Here is a 21032-nt window from a genome sequence, read left to right as displayed (position 1 = left end):
CCCAACCTCAGAGAGAACTCATAGAACTTCTTTAGTTTCCCGACCAGTGGGACCACAGCAGCCCAGGCTCGCTCCTGTACCTGGTCCTCACTTGGGTTCTGTATCGCCTGAATGAGAGTGAATGAGTGAGTGGATTAAAATGTCAGATGAAACTCCACAATAACCCCCCTTAACACACAATGAGACGTTTTGATCGACAACAACAAAAAACATTTGTAAGAAGAATTCAAAACATTTGCACAAAAAAAAGTGATCACTAGCTGAAAGCAAACTGGCTCCCCTGTTTCCCGTGGCAACCCTGTACAGTAGCCTGTATCAAGCTAAAATTGGCTACTGGTAACGACAGCCATAGAGTTCGGCAAACTTGGCATAATATTTCTAAATGTCCTTTGCATTTAATTCAGTTGTATTAAAATGGGGCGACCCAGGGACCCCCATCATATGTTAGCAAAATGTCCATGTCAAGAAAGAGAAATAAAGTTCACATCTTAAAAAATATTAATACTGAAAGTACATCAAATGAAGGTACATTAATAAAATATATAACAAAATATTAATTATTAAGGTACATAAAATGAAGGTACATTCATAAAATATATATATTTTTTTATGTAAAAGCTACTGCAGTACCTCAGGGCCACGGACCTCAGGTTGAATACCTCTGCACTAGAATGCTAAAATATTCCAGTATTTTTTCCAGAACATTTGCTAAAATTTAGGAAATTTAACCAAACTCTGGTGTTTATTAACTTAAACCTTAACCCACCTGTCGTATCTCTTCTCCTGCTCCGTTGTAGGATTGCAGGTCATCTAGGATAGCCAAAGCCTCCATCAGTACCTCGTTCACCTGCTCCCATATTGCCCTCTCTGCCTCTGTAGGCTGGGCATCTAGAGTAGGTCAGAAAGCAATTCAGAGCAAACATTGATACAACTTTTATAGTATGTTGAAGCAAAGTGGCGCAGAGTACCAGTATTCAGTGCATCAGTGGGCATTTTTTGGTGTGATTCCTTTTTAGTTGTTAATTATCTCTACATGCAAAACAGACAAAAACAGTGCAGGGTAGCGCTTAAAAATAACGTCATGTAATAAAGCATTTATAATGGATTAGTAAATAGTTTATTCATCATTTAGTAATCATTACTCCCAAATTTGTAAAGTAAATTTGTAAAGTAGTAACCTAGTTATTCACACATTTATAAACAACTTTTTTATAGTGTTTAATAATGATTCTATTTATAAGATGTTTAATATAGGTTCTTATAAACCATTCACGAATCATTAGTTGAGTATTTTTGCGTGACCTCATCTAAATTGTGGGCTATTTATGAATACCTTATAAATGTATTGAGTGCCCAGTGTAATTTCTCACAAAACGATGGACATGCCATTTGTAGACATTCCATCAGTACCTGATGCTCCTTAAGGATTTATTTTGAGACCTTAAGGTAGTCCCGGAATGTCTACCAATGGCATGTCCATCTTTTTGTGAGAAATTACACTGGTCATTCAAAACATTTATAAAGTATTTGTAAAGTATAAATAGCCCACACTTTAGATGAGGCCATGCAAAGACTTAACTAATGATTAGTAAATGGTTTATAAGGATATTAAACATCTTAAAAATGGAGTAATGATTATTAAATAATGAATAAACTATTTACTAATCCATTATACAGTGCATGCTTTATTAAGTGGAGATATTATTAAGTGCTGCAAAATAAACATATTACTTAATTGTCTGTACGTTAGAAATAGTGTGTATGATTTCCCACCCAAGCTCGTTCCCTCACCCCAACGGGCATGGCTACTCCCTCATCTCCAAAGAAAGAAAAACAGTATATTTATAGAGAGCTTTTTCCAAAAAAATCTAATGATGGCTTTTTTATTAGGGATAATGTTTATTTTTTCTCAAGCCCATGTTTGCCAGATTTATGAATTTCAGGTAGCTCTTTCCCTTCTCTGTATCCTACCTCCGCGGGCCTCCTAAAGCATATTTGATCCATTCTACCATATTTTTTAATCCCGACTCGCTTCTCTGCATTTCTCCCTCTCTCGCCGTGCTAAATCCCATAAACTAACCCTCAGCTAATTCCAAATTCTGACCTAAACTGCAAATTCCAAGATGGGAAACCTGGGAGAGGTTTTCGAAGGCACAATCTGGATGTTCCAATCAGATTTCATGCCAGGTAGCATTTCCAGACCCTGCTGTGCCTTCGAAGCCCTTAAAAATATGTGATCTAAATATGATAGGTAAGCCTGACGCTCCTATGCTTTTAGCATCCCAATTCAATGGGTTCACCAGATACTCTGTGAGGAAAAAAAACTCCAGTTGTTAAGGAAACATGGATAAATAGGACAGACTGGTAACTTAGCCTTACCATGAACTGCTGCCTCAAGTGAACTATGCAAATCAAGGATCTGAATTGAAACGGATGGAAGTCATAAGTAGTCTCCAACATGTTGGACCAGAATGCCATTAAGAGGCAAAAGAGGGCCATGGATTTGATACTTTGCTAATAACATGGTTGAGTTTGTACAGGGACGAGCTGAATGCATGGAAAGCAATCCTTTTAGACAACTTCTAGACAACATCGGGGCGGAGGATATTTTAGGCTTGGGGACAATTTGTAGTTTAGAGTAGTCAATTCAGGAAATAAAATGAAAGTAACAAGTTGGTTGAAATATCTTTCACCCCAATACACCAACCTACCACTACTTTTGTCTCTGGAGGAATCAGTGACGCTATAGATGTGGTGTGTGTGCATGAATGCGTGTAAATCACTTACTCTCAAAGTCCAGGAAGAAATTCCCTGCATTGTTGTCTATGTCCCTGGTCAACACCTTGATCAGGTTCCCCATACTGGCAAATCAAGAACCTAAACACAGGGGGATGGGAAACATTAGACATGCATGACAGGCTCATCCTTATTTAGTACCCTCACCATTCCTGTGGGGATTGAGGGGCATGTACGTCGTTGTGATTGTGTGTCTGTGTGAGACCATCTGTCCAGAAAAACGTGCATATTGCATGACGATTTCAAGATTAACATACAACAGAGTCTGCTTGTCTGAGTGTGTAAAATGTGTGTGTGTACATGCCTGCCCAACCCTCTCTCAGCCACCTGCTCAGTCACGATGGACACATCTGGTGGCCACAGAGAGCGTGACAGAAAACAGCTGCCACTTGGGGACTGACAGGAACAGGGGGAGAGGAGTGTCTGTGCATATGTTTGTAGTGTGTGTGTGTGTGTGTGTCAAGCGTTCGTGCGACACCACATTAACTCTTCCCTCACTGCCAACTGCCACCTATAACAGGGCGTACCTGGACTAATTCATCGCACAGGGCTATACTACAAAGAAGGATCAATGAGTTAGCCAGCTAACTTGCCTACATATTCTGATATAACTTATTATTTTGAAGAAGGATAAGCTTGAAATGGGCATGGTCTAATTGATGTAACAAACAAAAAGACCTACAGTTGAAGTCAGAAGTGTACATACACCTAGCCAAATACATTTAAACTCTGTTTTTCACAATTCCTGACATTTAATCCTAGTAAAAATTCCCTGTTTTAGGTCAGTTAGGGTCACCACTTTATTTTAAGAAATGAAGATGTCTGAATAAAAGTAGAGTGATTTATTTCAGATTTTATTTCTTTCATCACATTCCCAGTGGGTCAGAAGTTTACATACACTCAATTGGTATTTGGTAGCATTGCCTTTAAAATGTTTAACTTCGGTCAAATGTTTCAATATTGGACTCGTTTTACTGTGGATATAGATATTTTTGTACCCGTTTCCTCCAGCATCTTCACAAGGTCCTTTGCTGTTGTTCTGGGATTGATTTGCACTTCTCGCACCAAAGTACGTTAATTTCTAGGAAACAGAACGCGTGTCCTTACTGAGCGGTGTGACGGCTTTGTGGTCCCATGGTGTTTATACTTGCGTACTATTGTTTGTACAGATGAACGTGGTACCTTCAGGCGTTTGGAAATTGCTCCTAAGGATGAACCAGACTTGTGGAGGTCTACAATTTTTTTTCTGAGGTCTTGGCTGATTTCTTTCGATTTTCCCATGATGTCAAGCAAAGAGGCACTGAATTTGAAGGTAGGCCTTGAAATACATCCACAGGTACACCTCCAATTGACTCAAATTATGTCAATTAGCCTATCAGAAGCTTCTAAAGCCATGACATCATTTTCTGGAATTTTCCAAGCTGTATAAAGGCACAGTCAACTTAAATGTCTGACCCACTGGTATTGTGATTCATATCTGTTTACAGACAGATATGAAATTATCTGTCTGTAAACAATTGTTGGAAAAATTACTTGTGTCATGCACAAAGTAGATGTCCTAACCGACTTGCCAAAACTATAGTTTGTTAACAAGAAATTTGTGGAGTGGTTGAAAAATGACTTTTAATGACTCCAACCTAAGTGTATGTAAACTTCTGACTTCAACTGTACATATCTACACTACCGGCCAAACGTTTTAGAACACCTACTGATTCAAGGGTTTTTCTTTATTTGTACTTTTTTCTACATTGTATAATAATAGTGAAGACATCAATACTATGAAATAACACATATGGAATCATGTGGTTACCAAAAAAGTGATAAACAAATCCAAATATCTTAATCTTGACATTCTTCAAATAGCCACCCTTTGCCTTGATGACAGCTTTGCACTCTTGGCATTCTCTCAACCAGCTTCACCTGGAAGGATTTTCCAACAGTCTTGAAGGAATTCCCACATATGCTGAGCACTGATGGGCGATTAGACCTGGCTCGCAGTCGGCATTCCTTTAGGCCTGGCTCGTAGTCGGCATTCCTATTCATCCCAAAAGTGTTAGATGGGGTTGAGGTCAGGGCTCTGTGCAGACCAGTAAAGTTCTTCCACACCGATCTCGACAATCCATTTCTGTATGGACCTCACTTTGTGCACAGGGGCATTGTCATGCTGAAACAGGAAACGACCTTCCCCAAACTGTTGCCACAAAGTTGGAAGCACAGAATCGTCTAGAATGTCACTGTATGTTGTAGCGTTACGATTTTCCTTCACTTGAACTAAGGGGCCTAGCCCAACCCATGAAAAACAAACCCAGACCATTATTCCTCCTCCACCAAATGTTACAGTTGGCACTATGCATCACTAAGCTAGGACCCTGGGAGTAAACACCTCCCTCTGCAACTGGATCCTGGACTTCCTGATAGGCCGCACCCAGGTGGTAAGGCTAGGTAACAACAGATCTGCCACGCTGTTCCTCAACATGGGGGCCCATCAGGGGTGCGTGCTAAGTACCCTCCTGTACTCCCTGTTCACTCATGACTGCATGGCCAGGCACGTCTCCAACACCATCATTAAGTTTGCTGATGACACAACAATGTTAGGTTTGATCACCGACAACGACGGGACAGCCTATAGGGAGGAGGTCATAGACCTGGCCATGTGGTGCCAGGACAACAACCTATACCTCAAAGTGATCAAGACAAAGGAGATTATCGTGGACTATAGGAAAAGGAGGACAGAGCACGCCACCATTCTCATCAACGGGACTGTAGTGGAGCAGGTTGAGAGCTTCAAGTTCCTTGCTGTCCACATCACCAACAAACTATCATGGTCCAAGCACACCAAGACCGCCGTGAAGAGGGCACAACAAAATCTACTCCCCCTCAGGAGACTGAAGAGATTTGGCATGGGTCCTCAGATACTCAAAAAGTTCTACAGCTGCACCATCGAGAGCATCCTGACTGGTTGCATCACTGCATGGTACGGCAACTGCTTGGCCTCCAACCACAAGGCACCACAGAGGGTAGTGCGTACGGCCCAGTACGACACTGGGGCCAAGCTTCCTGCCATCCAGGACCTCTATACAAGGCGGTGTCAGAGGAAGGCCCTAAAAATTGTCAAAGACTCCATCCACCCTAGTCAGACTGTTCTCTAGGTCCAAAAGTGAGTGACCTATTCAAATAAATGTCGATAATGAATTACCATCGCAATGCTTTTTCCAAATACTCCTGTATACCGCCCAAGCTTAGTGGGGGGCAATTTTACTATTACAAAATCATTTTTGATGAATATTATAATTCTCTGTAAGTATTTCTTACTTTTATTTTGAGTGGCAGCCCATAGGTACATATTATATAAACTTAATATATCAATTGAAATTGATATTGTACCTGTTAACCCCCAACAAATAAATTACAAGACAAATAAAACTTGGTCAATTATTCATTTATTTTATATATAAGTGGGTTGGTCTAAATCGGATGTTCGGTATTATATTTAATGAATATTATATGAATCATAGTAATTGAAAAGGCCAATTGCAGGAATGATATTCTTATCTGTTTCTAACTCCAGCAAATATTTCTGAGATGGTGTCATGGCTCGCTGAAATGAAACAGAACTACCCCTGGTCCTCTGTAGCTCAGTTGGTAAAGCATGGTGCTTGCAACACCAGGACAGTGGGTTTGATTTTGATTTTGCTGAGTTACAGTTCTCATATAAGGAAATCAGTCAATTGAAATACATTCATTAGGCCCTAATCTATGGATTCCACATGACTGGGAATACAGATATGCATCTGTAGGTCACAGATACCTTTAAAAAAAAAGTGTGGGCGTAGATCAGAAATCCAGCCAGTATCTGGTGTGACCACCATTTGTTTCATGCAGTGCGAAACATCTTTGCATAGAGTTGATCAGGCTGTTGATTGTGGCCTGATCAATAAGCTTTTTGTGTGTATGGAACATTTCTGGGATCTTTTATTTCAGCTCATGAAACATTGGACCAACACTTTACATGTTGTGTTTGTATTTTTGTTCAGTATACATACTTTTTGTGTCAAATGTGCATCTTTTGGATTTATCAATCAATATCTATCTGCAAGATATGTGTTTTCCTAACGCTGATTCTGCTTTGCTTTCATGCTTCTTTACTGAGACTAGGTCATCAAATCCAGGGCAAGGTTTTTAGAGATGTCCTGGGGTACAGAGCACACAGTAGGGAGGTGCAGCCTAGTCAAGCACTGCATAGGTTTATGCTGCCCCCTTGTGGAGCCACAGTGAGTGAGTGACCTGGCATGATAAAAACCACTGCATGCATAGAAATGGCCCTGTAGGCACACTGGGATTTTGTGTCAGAGAATTTCAGATGGAGCCAATGCTTTTCAATAGGAATAACCGTCAAAATCGTTACGTTTTTTTTTACATATGCAAACAGTCAGACAATAGTTGACTTTATGCTTTTGACGGACAAAAATGGCCAAAGATGTAGGCCTTCAGTGCCTTCAGAAAGTATTCATACTCGTTGACTTATTCCACATTTTATTGTTTTACGGACTGAATTCAAAACGGATTTTTCTCACCCATCTGCACACAATAACACAATAACCCATAATGAGAGTGGAAACATGTTTAACATTTTTTGCAAATGTATTGAAAATGAATACACAAAGATCTCATTTACATAAGTATTCAAACCCCTTTGCTATGAGACTCCAGATTCTGCTCAGGTGTATCCAATTTATTTTGATCATCCTTGATATGTCAATACAACTTGATTGGAGTCCACCTGTGGCCAATTCAATTGTTAGGACATGATTTAGAAAGAAACACATATGTCTATATAAGGTCTCACAGTTGACAGTGCACGTCAGAGCAAAAACCAAACCATGAGGTTGAAGGAAGTGTCCGTAGAGCTCCGAGACAGGATTGTGGCGAGGCACAGATCTGAGAAAAATGTACCAAAAAATGTCTGCAGCATTGAAGGTCCCCAAGAACACAGTGGCCTCCGTCATTCTTAAATGGAAGAAGTTTGGAACCGCCAAGACTCTTCCTAGAGCTGGCCGCCTGTCCAAACTGAGCAATCGGGGGAGAAGGGCCTTGGTCATGGAGCTGACCAAGAACCGATGGTCACTCTGACAGAGCTCCAGAGTTCCTCTGTGGAGATGGGAGAACCTTCCAGAAGGACAACCAACTCTGCAGCACTCCACCAATCAGGCCTTTATGGTATAGTGACCAGACGGAAACTACTGATCAGTAAAAGACACATGACATCCCACTTGAAGTTTGCCAAAAGGCACCTAAAGGACTGAAAATGAGAAACAAGATTCTCTGGTCTGATGAAACCAAGATTGAAGTCTTTGACCTAAATACCAAGCATCACGTCTGGCACCATCCCTACGGTGAAGAATGGAGGTGGCAGCATCATGCTATGCGTAACTTTTTCATCGGCAGGGACTGGGAGACCAGTCAGGATCAAGGGAAAGTTGAACGGAACAAAGTACAGAGAGATCCTTGGTGAAAACCTGCTCCAGAGCGCTCAGGACCTCAGACTGGGGGCGAAGGTTCACCTTCCAACAGGATAATGACCCTAAGCACACAGCCAAGACAACACAGGGGTGGCTTCAGGATAAGTCTCTGAATGTCCTTGAGTGGCCCAGCCAGAGCCCGGACTTGAACTCGATCTAACATCTCTGGAGAGACCTGAAAATAGCTGTGCAGCGACGCACCCCATCCAACCTGACAGAGCTTGAGAGGATCTACAGAGAAGAATGGGAGAAAGTACCATAATACAGGTGTGCCTAGCTTGTAGCGTCATACACAAGAAGACTAGAGTCTGTAATCGCTGCCAAATGTGGTTCAACAAAGTACTGATTAAAGGTTCTGAATACTTAAATAAACGTGACATTCCTTTTTTTTTATAGACATATGGTTGATGTCAGAAGTTTACATACACCTTAGCCAAATACATTTAAACTCCGTTTTTTTTACAATTCCTGACATTTAATCCTCGTAAAAATTTCCTGTTTTAGGTCAGTTAGGATCACCACTTTATTTTAAGAATGTGAAATGTCAGAATAATAGTAGCGAGAATTATTTCTTTCAGCTTTTATTTCTTTCATCACATTCCCAGTGGGTCAGAAGTTTAAAGAAAGTCAATTAGTATTTGGTAGCATTGACTTTAAATTGTTTAACTTGGGTCTAACGTTTCGGGTAGCCTTCCACAAGCTTCCACATGAGTGTGTGAAGCTGTCATCAAGGCAAAGGGTGGCTACTTTGAAGAATCTCAAATATAAAATATATTTTGATTTGTTTAACACCTTTTTGGTTACTACATGATTCAATATGTGTTATTTCATCGTTTCAATGTCTTTAATGTCTAGAAATGAGTTAAAAAAATAAAATAAAAACATTCAATGAGTTGGTTTGTCCAAACTTTTGAATGGTACTGTATATGATCTGGTCTGAATGTTGGTCTTACAGAATAGTTTGATTTATACTGAATGTATACTCTATCATATATAGACCTACCAGGCCAAAATGTTCCAACTCTAATCACACAATCTGTTTGTAGCTAATCGTGGTCTTCAGATCACCACCCTGAACCGGGTGGCTCATTTGTAATAGGACTCCCTGTTAAAATAAAGGTTAGAGCCACAATTTGATGAATCAGGTGTTACTGCTTGGTTGGAACAAAAGCATACAAAACAAAACAGAAGCCAGGAGCTGGAGACTCCTGAGGGGTATACTACAAAGCAGAATCAATGAGTTAGCCAGCTAACTTTGATAAGCAACCAAAATGAACTACAGATGTTCTGGCTCATTAAGAAAGCTTAACTTCACTATGTGTTTTTGGTTGTTGTATAAATTAGATCACGCCCATTTAAAGCTTACCTTTCAAAAGTTTTATTCCGAATATTTAGGAACGTTTGCTGGCTAACTCCTTGATCCTGCTTTGTAGTTTCCCCCTCTAGTCTACTGCGTACCCATGTATCTGTGCCATGGAATAAAAGGGGAACGAGAGAGCACAGAAAAATGCCAAGAGCGGGAGCAAGAGAGGTGTGATCCGCAACTTGGGGGAAACCTGTGTGAACTTGCCACCCATCGCGTGCATACGTGTCTGACTGAAACATGCGTCTGAATGAACATGCTTTGCTAATCTAGTTGAATGCTTCAGTGGGATCCACAATAAAACATTGTGACATACTAGACGGAATGAACATTTTGCAGAGGTATACTATTTACGCATCGCAGGTGTAGGCCTATGGACTTGTGTGCTTCAAGTACAACTCAATGCATCATTTCGCCAGTTATTCAATGAGGGAGAGGCCTACATACAGTATTGTTTTTTCCACCAAGGCATGCTATCACCAACTACTGAATCTGAGCGGTAGCCTCCTTTTTGCTGAGTCAGGCCTGCTATGCAGCTTCTGTGTCTTGAGCTCATGTACACACACACATGTACACACACACACACATGTACACGCACACACGTACACACTAGAGGTCGACCGATTATCATTTTTCAACGCCGATACTGATGCCCATTATTGGAGGACCAAAAAAAGCCGATACCGATTAATCGGACGATTTTTATATATATATATATATATATATATATATATATATATATATATATATATATATACATATATATATATATATATATATATATATATATATATATATATATATATATATGTATATGTAATAATGACAATTACAACAATACTGAATGAACAATGAACACTTTTATTTTAACTTAATATGATACATAAATAAAATACATTTAGTCTCAAATAAATAATGAAACATGTTAAATTTGGTTTAAATAATGCAAAAACACAGTGTTGGAAAAGAAAGTAAAAGTGCAATATGTGCCATGTAAAAAAACAAACGTTTAAGTTCCTTGCTCAGAACATGAGAACATATGAAAGCTGGTGGTTCCTTTTAACATGAGTCTTCAATATTCCCAGGTAAGAAGTTTTAGGTTGTAGTTATTATAGGAATTATAGGACTATTTCTCTCTGTACCATTTGTATTTCATATACCTTTGACTATTGGATGTTCTTATAGGCACTATAGTATTGCCAGCCTAATCTCGGGAGTTGATAGGCTTAAAGTCATAAACAGCGCTGTGCTATTTGAATGAATGCTTACGAGCCTGCTGCTGCCTACCACCGCTCAGTCAGACTGCTCAATCAAATATCAAATCATAGACTTAATTACAATGTAATAAACACACAGAAATATGAGTTTTAGGTCATTAATATGGTAAAATCCGGAAACTATCATTTCAAAAAACAAAATGTTTATTCTTTCAGTGAAATAAGGAACCGTTACGTATTTTATCGAGCGGGTGACAACCCTAAGTCTAAATATTGCTGTTACATTGCACAACTTTCAATGTTATGTCATAATTATGTAAAATTCTGGCAAATGAATTACGGTCTTATTTAGGAAGAAATGGTCTTCACACAGTTCGCAACAAGCCAGGCGTCCCAAACTGCTGCATATACCCTGACTTTGCTTGCACAGAACGCAAGAAAAGAGACACAATTTCCCTAGTTAATATTGCCTGCTGACATGAATTTCTTTTAACTAAATATGCAGGTTAAAAAAAATATACTTGTGTATTGATTTTAAGAAAGGCATTGATGTTCATGGTTAGGTACATTGGTGCAACGATTGTGCTTTTTCCCGCGAATGCGCTTTTGTTAAATCATCACCCGTTTGGCGAAGTTGAAGTAGGCTGTGATTCGATGATAAATTAACAGGCAACGCATGACAAGCTAGTTAACCTAGTAATATCATCAACCATGTGTAGTTAACTAGTGATTATGTGAAGATTGATTGTTTTTTTATAAGATAAGTTTAATGCTAGCGAGCAACTTACCTCGGCTCCTTGCAGCCACAAGGTCCTTCTGATGCTGTACTCGCGTAACAGGTGGTCAGCCTGCCATGCAGTTTCCTCGTGGATTGCAATGCAATCGGCCATAATCGGCATCCAAAAATGCCGATTACCGATTGTTATGAAAACTTGAAATCGGCCCTAATTAATCGGTCAACCTCTAGTACACATGCACACAAGCACAAACAAAACTTTTTTTTTTCTACCATGGACACTTCTACAAAGGTTTTGTAAAGGGTTTATAAAATGTTAAAACGCTACTACAAAGGAGCTACTTTAGCTTCGTGGCCAATTTGAATGCTTGCCAAATATTGAACCTCAGCAACATAAAGCATTCACAACAGATTATGGCGCAAACCTGAAGCAAACCAAGCATGTAACTAAATTCTTTAGGAACGGTGTACATTATGTACAGATAATATCTAATTAATATCTATAAACAACAGAAATCTCTTTAGAAAACGACATCTTATTGACCAAACACAGTGTTTAGAATGTTCTTCCATTCTCATAAAACTAGGAGCTCTGAGAAGGTGTAATATTAGGCATTGTTATTGCCTAGGGTTTTAAACTCGGTAATGCCCAACAGCAATAGTTGCTTTGACATTCTGACTGCAGATACCACATTTTACAATAAGTATAATGGTAAACACATTAAAGGGCACCCTCCCACTGTTTTAGTACAACCTTGAGGGACGGGGCTGGACAAATGTAACCACTCTCAAATTCATAGACAGACCTATGGATGCAAGGACTGACCATCCATGGTATACAAATTATAGTTTTATCCTTGTTTTGAGGCTAGACAGTGTTTGTTCACAAACAATGGAGTAGAACATGCTTATATGTTGGATTCTGATGGGTTAGACATTTGATCTAAACTGAAGAGGCATTTAAGTTGTATTCTATTCTGAATTAAATAATCAAATATAATTATTTAAAAGTCCAAAAATGGATGTACCAATCGCAGATTGGCACTGTAAATGGACACACTTCAGAAGAATGTAACTTTACTAGAGTCAAGCTGGGATTCAATCCGATCGTACTTGTAGACAATGTGTATTTTAAAGAAAATGTCACGATTTCTGCAGAGATCGCATTCAAGGTATATGCTGCAGATATTGGCTCAATTGAAAATTACCTTTAAAGCCACAATATGTAGAAATGTCTCCGCCATTTCCTGGTTGCTAAAATTCTATCACGTTTGCCTAATTTCAGTTTGTGACAAAACAAGCAATGTATAGTGTAGCTAGAGAATCATTGTACAATCTAAATCACTGAGAAATAGCGCACACAGAAGGGATCTACCGATTGCTGTCAATGAGAATGACAGATCTATAAACACACATTTATTTGTGCATTTGGTCAGGTCGCCCACAAAGCTACATACTGGAACTTTAAAATGTCAAGCATGCTATAGCGGTAATTTTGGATTGAACCCCGGCCTAAGTGTTACCCTCAAAGACAACTCAAAATATATTGAAGGCCTCTGGGAAATAGTTCACATTGCTTTAGTCCTGCATAGTGTTGCAGAGTGTTTAAAGACGGATGTGTCAATTTCATAGTGTGGCAAATGTGCTACATCAGACACAAGCCACCCAGGAAGTTACAAAGTATCAGACTGGCATTTCCTCTGTATTTGTGTTCGACTGTCTCTCTTCTCTACTCAATTCTCTTTTTGGCAATGTGTCAGTGTTGAGCTTCAGTCTGTCAAACAGACATGCCAAGCTTAACAACACATTGAACAAATTGTAGCCAACTAACAAAGGTAAACGCTACATCGGTTGGAGACATACACCAGAGACAAACTCTGATGTCTCTTTCGGACCAGCAATAGACCAGTAGTAGAGCAGCAACGTGGTCTAGGAAAATCCAGACGTTTACTTCAAGCATTTACCTTTAAATTGGATTCAGGTCACAAAAAGACTTTACAGATGTGAAATGCAGTGTATGATTGTGATAACATGTTGTTGTATTCATGATGTAATGATCATGCTACATTCATGTTAAGTTGTCTGTAAACTTTATGTAAAAAAAAAAATAATAATATATCACAGGTAAACCTAAAGCATTCAATGAAGGAATAAAAACTTCATAACACCAGTACAAGCAGTGCATCTTCATTACCAAAACACTACCATCCATAAATGACTCCTGGCATACAGGAGAGAGACAAGAGGCCAAACACAAATCAACACTTACAGAGCTACCTAGTCAGACAAGTATCTTTGCCTTAAGGCTATGTCAAGCAGCACTTATGTTACGCTGCAGCACACAGGAATGCACAGCCAAAGCCTAGACTTTCACTGACACAATAATGGCCACCTTCTGGTCCTGCCCTATGCAGACTAAACCTACACTTTGCTCTCCTATCATTTTGATTTCTTAAAAAACTTCTTAGGCTCAACATTATACTATTCACACACCAGATATACAGTTACCTCCTACATACAGTACCTTGAACTCCTTGAACACGTATACATTCTTCTGCTGCAAGGAAAATGTTAAGGCAGAATCTACAGTTGAAGTCAGAAGTGTACATACACCTTAGCCAAATACATTTAAGCTCAGTTTTTCACAATTCCTGACATTTAATCCGAGTAAAAAATCCCTGTCTTAGGTCAGTTAGGATCACCACTATATTTTAAGAATGTGAAATGTCAGAATAATAGTAGAGAGAATGATTTATTTCAGCTTTTATTTCTTTCATCACATTCAAGTGGGTCAGAAGTTTACATACACTCAATTAGTATTTGGTAGCATTGCCTTTACATTGTTTAACTTGGGTCAAACGTTTCGGGTAGCCTTCCGCAAGCTTCCCACAATAAGTTGGGTGAATTTTGGCCCATTCCTCCTGACAGAGCTGGTGTAACTGAGTCAGGTTTGCAGGCCTCCTTGCTCGCACACGCTTTTTCAGTTCTGCCCACAAATTTTCTATAGGATTGAGGTCAGGACTTTGTGATGGCCACTCCAATACCTTGACTTTGTTGTCATTAAGCCATTTTGCCAAAACTTTGGAAGTATGCTTGGGGTCATTGTCCATTTGGAAGACCCATTTGCGACCAAGCTTTAACTTCCTGACTGATGTCTTGAGATTTTGCTTCAATATCCACATAATTTTCCTTTCTCAATGATGCCATCTATTTTGTGAAGTGCACCAGTCCCTCCTGCAGCAAAGCACCCCCACAACATGATGCTGCCACCCCCGTGCTTCACAGTTAGAATGGTGTTCTTCAGCTTGCAAGCGTTCCCCTTTATCCTCCAAACATTACAATGGTCATTATGCCAAACAGTTCTATTTTTGTTTCATCAGACCTGAGGACATTTCTACAAAAAGTACAATCTTTGTCCCCATGTGCAGTTGCAAACCATAGTCTGGCTTTTTTATGGTGGTTTTGGAGCAGCGGCTTCTTCCTTGCTGAGCGGCCTTTCAGGTTATGTCAATAAAGGACTAATTTTACTGTGGATATAGATACTTTTGTACCTGTTTCCTCCCGCATCTTCACAAGGTCCTTTGCTGTTGTTCTGGGATTGATTTGCACTTTTTGTACCAAAGTACGTTCATCTCTAGGAAACAGAACGTGTCTCCTTCCTGGTCGGTATGATGGCTGCGTGGTCCCATGGTCTTTATACGTGCATACTATTGTTTGTACGGATTAACGTGGTACCTTCAGGCATTTGGAAATTGCTCCCAAGGATGAACCAGACTTGTGGAGGCCTACAACTTTTTTACTTGGCTGATTTCTTTTGATTTTCCTTTGATGTCAAGCAAAGAGGCACTGAGTTTGAAGGTAGGCCTTTAAATACATCCACAGGTACACCTCCAAATGACTCTAATGATGTCAATTTGCATAGCCATGACATAATTCTCTGGAATTTTCCAAGCTTTTAAAAAGGCAGAGTCAATTTAGTGTATGTAAACTTTTGACCCACTGGAATTGTGATACAGTGAATTATAAGTGAAATAATCTGTCTGTAAAAAATTGTTGGAAAAATTACTTGTGTCAAAGTAGATGTCCTAATCAACTTGCCAAAACTATCGTTTGTTAACAAGAAACTTGTGGAGTGGTCGAAAAACGAGTTTTAATGACTACAACCTAAGTGTATGTAAACTTCCAACTTCAACTGTATTTCCTGCTATTCAATGGCCATTTAATTTAATGATACCGAATATTTTGAATAGAATATAACTTATAAACGCCTCAAAATAACCCAATAATGTAATTTTACACCCAACAAAAATATTGGTCGACCGAGAGCTGTCTATTCTTTCGACCAATTGATTGGTTGATTTATTTATTTTTTTGATTGTGCTCAGACTCGCTGTGCTGTGTTAAAAAAAAAATGACAGCGAGTGACTGTGTGACTAGCACCCGTTGTCTCTCTGTCCTCCCTGCTGCTGCGACAACTACAGAACTTCATCAGTGTTTATCGTGCTGTCCATGTTGCTGAAGCTGCAACATAACTACAGCAATTTCTGACTGAGAAGTCCTGATACGGAAACTGATTGCCTATTCCTCAACTCTCGCTGTCTTTACATGACACATGTATGCATCGCATGTAGGTGACCAATAGGGCCTGAACTATAGCATATCGTAGTCACATCAATAAATTGGTTATAACAAACTCTGAACACATGTGACAGCAAAATGGATGCAGAGGTCGTGGCAAATAAACTCGAAACAGAGGAATGTTTACTGGTTGCTCAGGAGGACCCTTCTCCAAGGGTCCCTTTATTTTATTTTAAAACTAAAATGCTTGATTGCATGTTCCGATCATGAATGACTCAGACGCTGTGTGATGACATGAACAAATGAATGAATGACTGATACAGTAGCCTATATAAGTATTGAAATATAGGCCTAAGTGAGTTACGGTGTTAAGACTTAACAGGATGCGCTTGTTGGCCTACACCTCGATGGTGGTTATACAAGGCTGCTATACTAAGCCTACTAATAATAACGACGTAATAATAAGAATAGTAATAATAACGATACGGAGATCAAGAAAAAGGAGGGTTATTATTATTCTAAATATTACTTTTCTGACAATTTGGAAGAGTGTAAACAACACTAAATAAATGATAAGTAATACCAGAGAGGCTGTTCTAATGGAAAACAGTGTAAAGCCTTTATTACAGCTTAGCAAAGATTAAAAACAGACACATTTGTGAAATTGTTTAACCGACACTTGGTTGTGTGAAGCTTGGGTGCTCACTGAAACAGTAGGCTATTAAAAACACTCAAAAAGAAACAGGAACTGTCTTATTTCTGTAGATATATATGGATGATATATAAAGCCAGGCACATTTACCAGTTAGGCTATTGATTATAGACCTAATTAAGTTGGGGATTCCTCTCTCCTCACTTTTCTTAGACAATTAAGGCAGGGGCTGTTTTCTCATCTCCCAACTCCGCTGCTACCTCTACCGCATTGTTCTCAACACCAATATGCAGGTTAACTTTGCTATTATGCACATAGCAACATGGTCTAGGAAAAGGGGCAATTCAACAGCGCACTGATGTTTCAGAACCGCAGACAATGGCCGCTATCCAACGCAGGAGAAAATGCATTTGTTATAAAATAATAAAATGTTTATTAGTATTGTACCATTGTTCTTACATAATAAAACAATATACAATTTCAGTAGTACATGTCTTAGTGATGGACTGTGCTATCCTCCACAATGGATTAGTCCACTCAGACAGGAACCAATCAGACAGGTGTCTTGTACACCATTCAATTATTGAATTGTTTTGCTACTGCTCGACTAAAGAAATCTCAGTCAACAAACAGCCTATCGACCAAACAATCAACCAGTCAACTAAATGGAGACAGACCTATTTAAAATGATGTCAGTCTTTACATCTATGAATTTGAAAGTGGTTACATTTCTCTAGCCCTGTGACAGGGCTGCCGTTGGGCTGATACAGCTAGAATACCATGATGTGTAAACATTCTGTCAGAGCAGATGTAGAGCAGCCCTGTATGAACAAACTCCACCATCACTATGTTACTTCTCATAATCATTCCAATATTAGGAACTCCATCACTATGTTACTAGTCATAATCATTCCAATATTAGGAACTCCATCACTATGTTACTACTCATAACCATTCCAATATTAGGAACTCCATCACTATGTTACTTCTCATAATCATTCCACTATTAGGAACTCCATCACTATGTTACTACTCATAACCATTCCAATATTAGGAACTCCATCACTATGTTACTACTCATAATCATTCCAATATTAGGAACTCCATCACTATGTTACTTCTCATAATCATTCCAATATTAGGAACTCCATCACTATGTTACTAGTCATAATCATTCCAATATTAGGAACTCCATCACTATGTTACTAGTCATAATCATTCCAATATTAGGAACTCCATCACTATGTTACTAGTCATAATCATTCCAATATTAGGAACTCCATCACTATGTTACTAGTCATAATCATTCCAATATTAGGAACTCCATCACTATGTTACTTCTCATAATCATTCCAATATTAGGAACTCCATCACTATGTTACTGCTCATAATCATTCCAAGTTGAACTGGACTGACCACTTGCTCAGATTCTCTGCACCTTGGCACACATGCACCCACTCATGCACACAACCACACAGACACACATCACAACTGCTGCTACCAGACTCTTACTAAACTGCTGAATTTAAACACTTGTTCCACATCCCCACCCTTCCCCCAATACACGTGTAAATATTGGACTATAATTTGTGCCTTCCTGTATTATACTTATGCTAAAATGTTTATTCTATTCTACTGAGCCACTTACTTTATGTTCGTATTCTTATCTTTTATTACTTCTTATTGTTGTTGCATTGTCTAGAAGGAACCTGCAAGTAAGAATTTCGTTGGACGGTGTATACCATGTGTATTCTGTACATACGACTAATAACATTTTAACTTAATTTAGCAAAAGGTTGACTTTAAAACATGACTTCTTACTTAGAGAAATCAATAACAATAAAATGTAAATCTCCCAAGAAGACTTCCCCTATTGGCTGGCTGTTCCAAATGTGGACAGACCTGAAAGGAGGGCACAAACTGAGAAGAGCCAATAGCAGCAGTCTTGGTTGATTTGAAGGAGGTCACCTTGTTGTGGATCTCATGTAGCTGAGTAATAACTCTCATCACAAAGTGGTCCCACTTTGAAATGGAATTTCAGTCTAGTATATTACATACACCAATATAGTACTTAGAACTGCAAAACCTGTTTGCAGCATGCACAATTTCAAGGGTTTGCAAATAAACAGACAATAGCTGAACATGAGGTGTTTACTCTACCCACTAGTAACTGACACCACAGCAAAGAGATTGAGAGGTTCATGTCATTACAAAGAATATATACCAAAAGATAGCGTTGCAGTAGAGTCAGACATCAACTCCCACACTGAAGCTTTCAGTAAGTTCTCTGCACAGGTTTTTAACTCACACATAGTATGATCTGTGAAGTACAAGGCAATACACAACTCCAGCAAGCAGAACTAACAGACAAAGATCATTCTTAGTATGATGAGCCTTCAAAGCTGCAATAGCACGACCATATTCACATAGAAATATAAGTTATAGGTCTGTCATTCTCATCGAAAGCAAGTCTAAGAAGCGGTAGATCTGTTCTATGTGCGGTATTTCTATACTTCCCGTTCTTAAGTTTCGTTTTTGCGTCTTGTACTTTCGGTTTTGTACACCAGTTTCAAACAGCTGAAAAAAACAATATTTTTGGTTCTGGAAAATATATTTCGCAGCTGTTTAGATGGTACAATGACTCTCTACACTATACTGTCTTGTCTTGTCACATAAACCGAAATTAGGCTAATTATTAGAATTTTAAGAACCAGGAAATGGAGGAGCGATATCTGCATAGCGCATCTCAAGTCCTTTAATTTCCATGCAGAATCATCAACCTTGTTCTTACAGGTGAAATGCATGTCAAAGCACAGGTGAGAGTGTCCTTTCTGTTTCATCACTGGCTATTGCTTCCTAAAATCTGCTAAACGTCCTTCTGCATATATTGTAGTATCATTCAAGTGAATGCCTATAAGACCTCTTCTCTGCTGCTGCCTGCCTATCTTCTGCCTCTCCTGGGAAATCTTATTAAGGCTGAATAACTGTTTTCTAGTCTACTTGTAACCCTCAATAAAAAAATATATTGTATTGTATCGTTACACAAAATGACATTGTTGCACAAAATAACACATCTCAAACTATAAGTAACAATGCATAAAATCGGCAAAGCAAACGAGAGAACTTGGCGAATTAAATGCGTGTTTTGAATAAACAAAATGAGGAAGTGGTATGATTACTTTGAAAAGCTGCCTTCACATTGAGGAAGTATGAGAATAGTTTAGTTAATTTCCTTTCAATTTGTAAAAGACGGGCTCTATTCTCACACCAGCAGAATTTCAGTTCTGTGTTCAACTATAACCATTTTGCTAATTATTTGACATAAGCCTGATCATTCTTTGAGATGAGAATTTAAATCAACCAATTTCTTTCTCTTAGGCTATGCAATTTTCAGTCGTCGAGTTTATATCTGCGTTTGCTTTATCAGTTTATAACAATTTGAAGGATATAGGCCTAGGCTATCACTCAGGCGCCCAACTTCATTTGTTTACAGGCGAAAGTGTTTCAACATGCTACAACCAAAACATGAACACATTTTTCATGTCATGATACCTGTTGCTAATGCCTGAAATTATGCTGCACGTTTGTAGTAACCCTACACAGATGAATTGAAGACACTTTAGTACCTTCAAAGTGAAAGTACAACAGTAGATTACAGTCCAGATAAATACATACCTGCAAGATCGAGAAAGTATAGGTCTACACCTGGAATCGATAAGGAAATCTTCGTATTAACACGTAGAATTCAAAACAACCAGGTTCCGTGTGCCTCCTTGTACATGACAGGCCAACCCGGAAAAATGATGGTTGTCAGTTGCACAGGTTCCTTCTAGTACAGCGGATTATTTGTATGACGTCACCAGCCATAACCGAGAGGGCTGTACGGAGGTAAAGTAGGTTTTATATCAGACATTCAACAGACATTTGACGTTAAATCTCTTGCTCACAATCACTTTTGCATTGTCATAGAAACATCAAAACAAGTGCTAATCATTCAAAGAATGTCTGGCCTGCTTTTACAACCTTTGATTTGCATAAAACGTCGTGTTGATTTGATAGAAATAATCAAATCATATAAAAATTCATTTTAATCTCTTGTTCGCAATAACCTTTTGTCATAGAAATATAAAATGAGTGCTAATTATTCTAAAAAGCCCTCGCCTACTTTTAC

General features: G+C 38.9%; 1 protein-coding gene across 1 annotated transcript in view; it reads right to left on the bottom strand.

Annotated features, from left to right (window-relative positions):
• fam49ba (family with sequence similarity 49 member Ba) overlaps positions 1–20703 on the bottom strand; it is a 39579-nt gene extending 18876 nt beyond the window's left edge. Inside the window, exons 1-4 of the mRNA XM_055867564.1 lie at positions 20537–20703; positions 2788–2877; positions 767–888; positions 2–107 (exon numbers count right to left, since the gene is read on the bottom strand). Coding sequence (XP_055723539.1) covers positions 2–107; positions 767–888; positions 2788–2860 — 301 coding nt within the window. The 5' untranslated portion in view covers positions 2861–2877; positions 20537–20703. The remainder of the gene's footprint in view (position 1; positions 108–766; positions 889–2787; positions 2878–20536) is intronic.
• Between the last annotated feature and the right edge of the window lie 329 nt (positions 20704–21032).

Source organism: Salvelinus fontinalis, chromosome 17, assembly GCF_029448725.1.
Source record: "Salvelinus fontinalis isolate EN_2023a chromosome 17, ASM2944872v1, whole genome shotgun sequence".
Classification (NCBI taxonomy): Eukaryota; Metazoa; Chordata; class Actinopteri; order Salmoniformes; family Salmonidae; genus Salvelinus; species Salvelinus fontinalis.
This window is presented reverse-complemented; position numbering and strand designations above follow the sequence as displayed.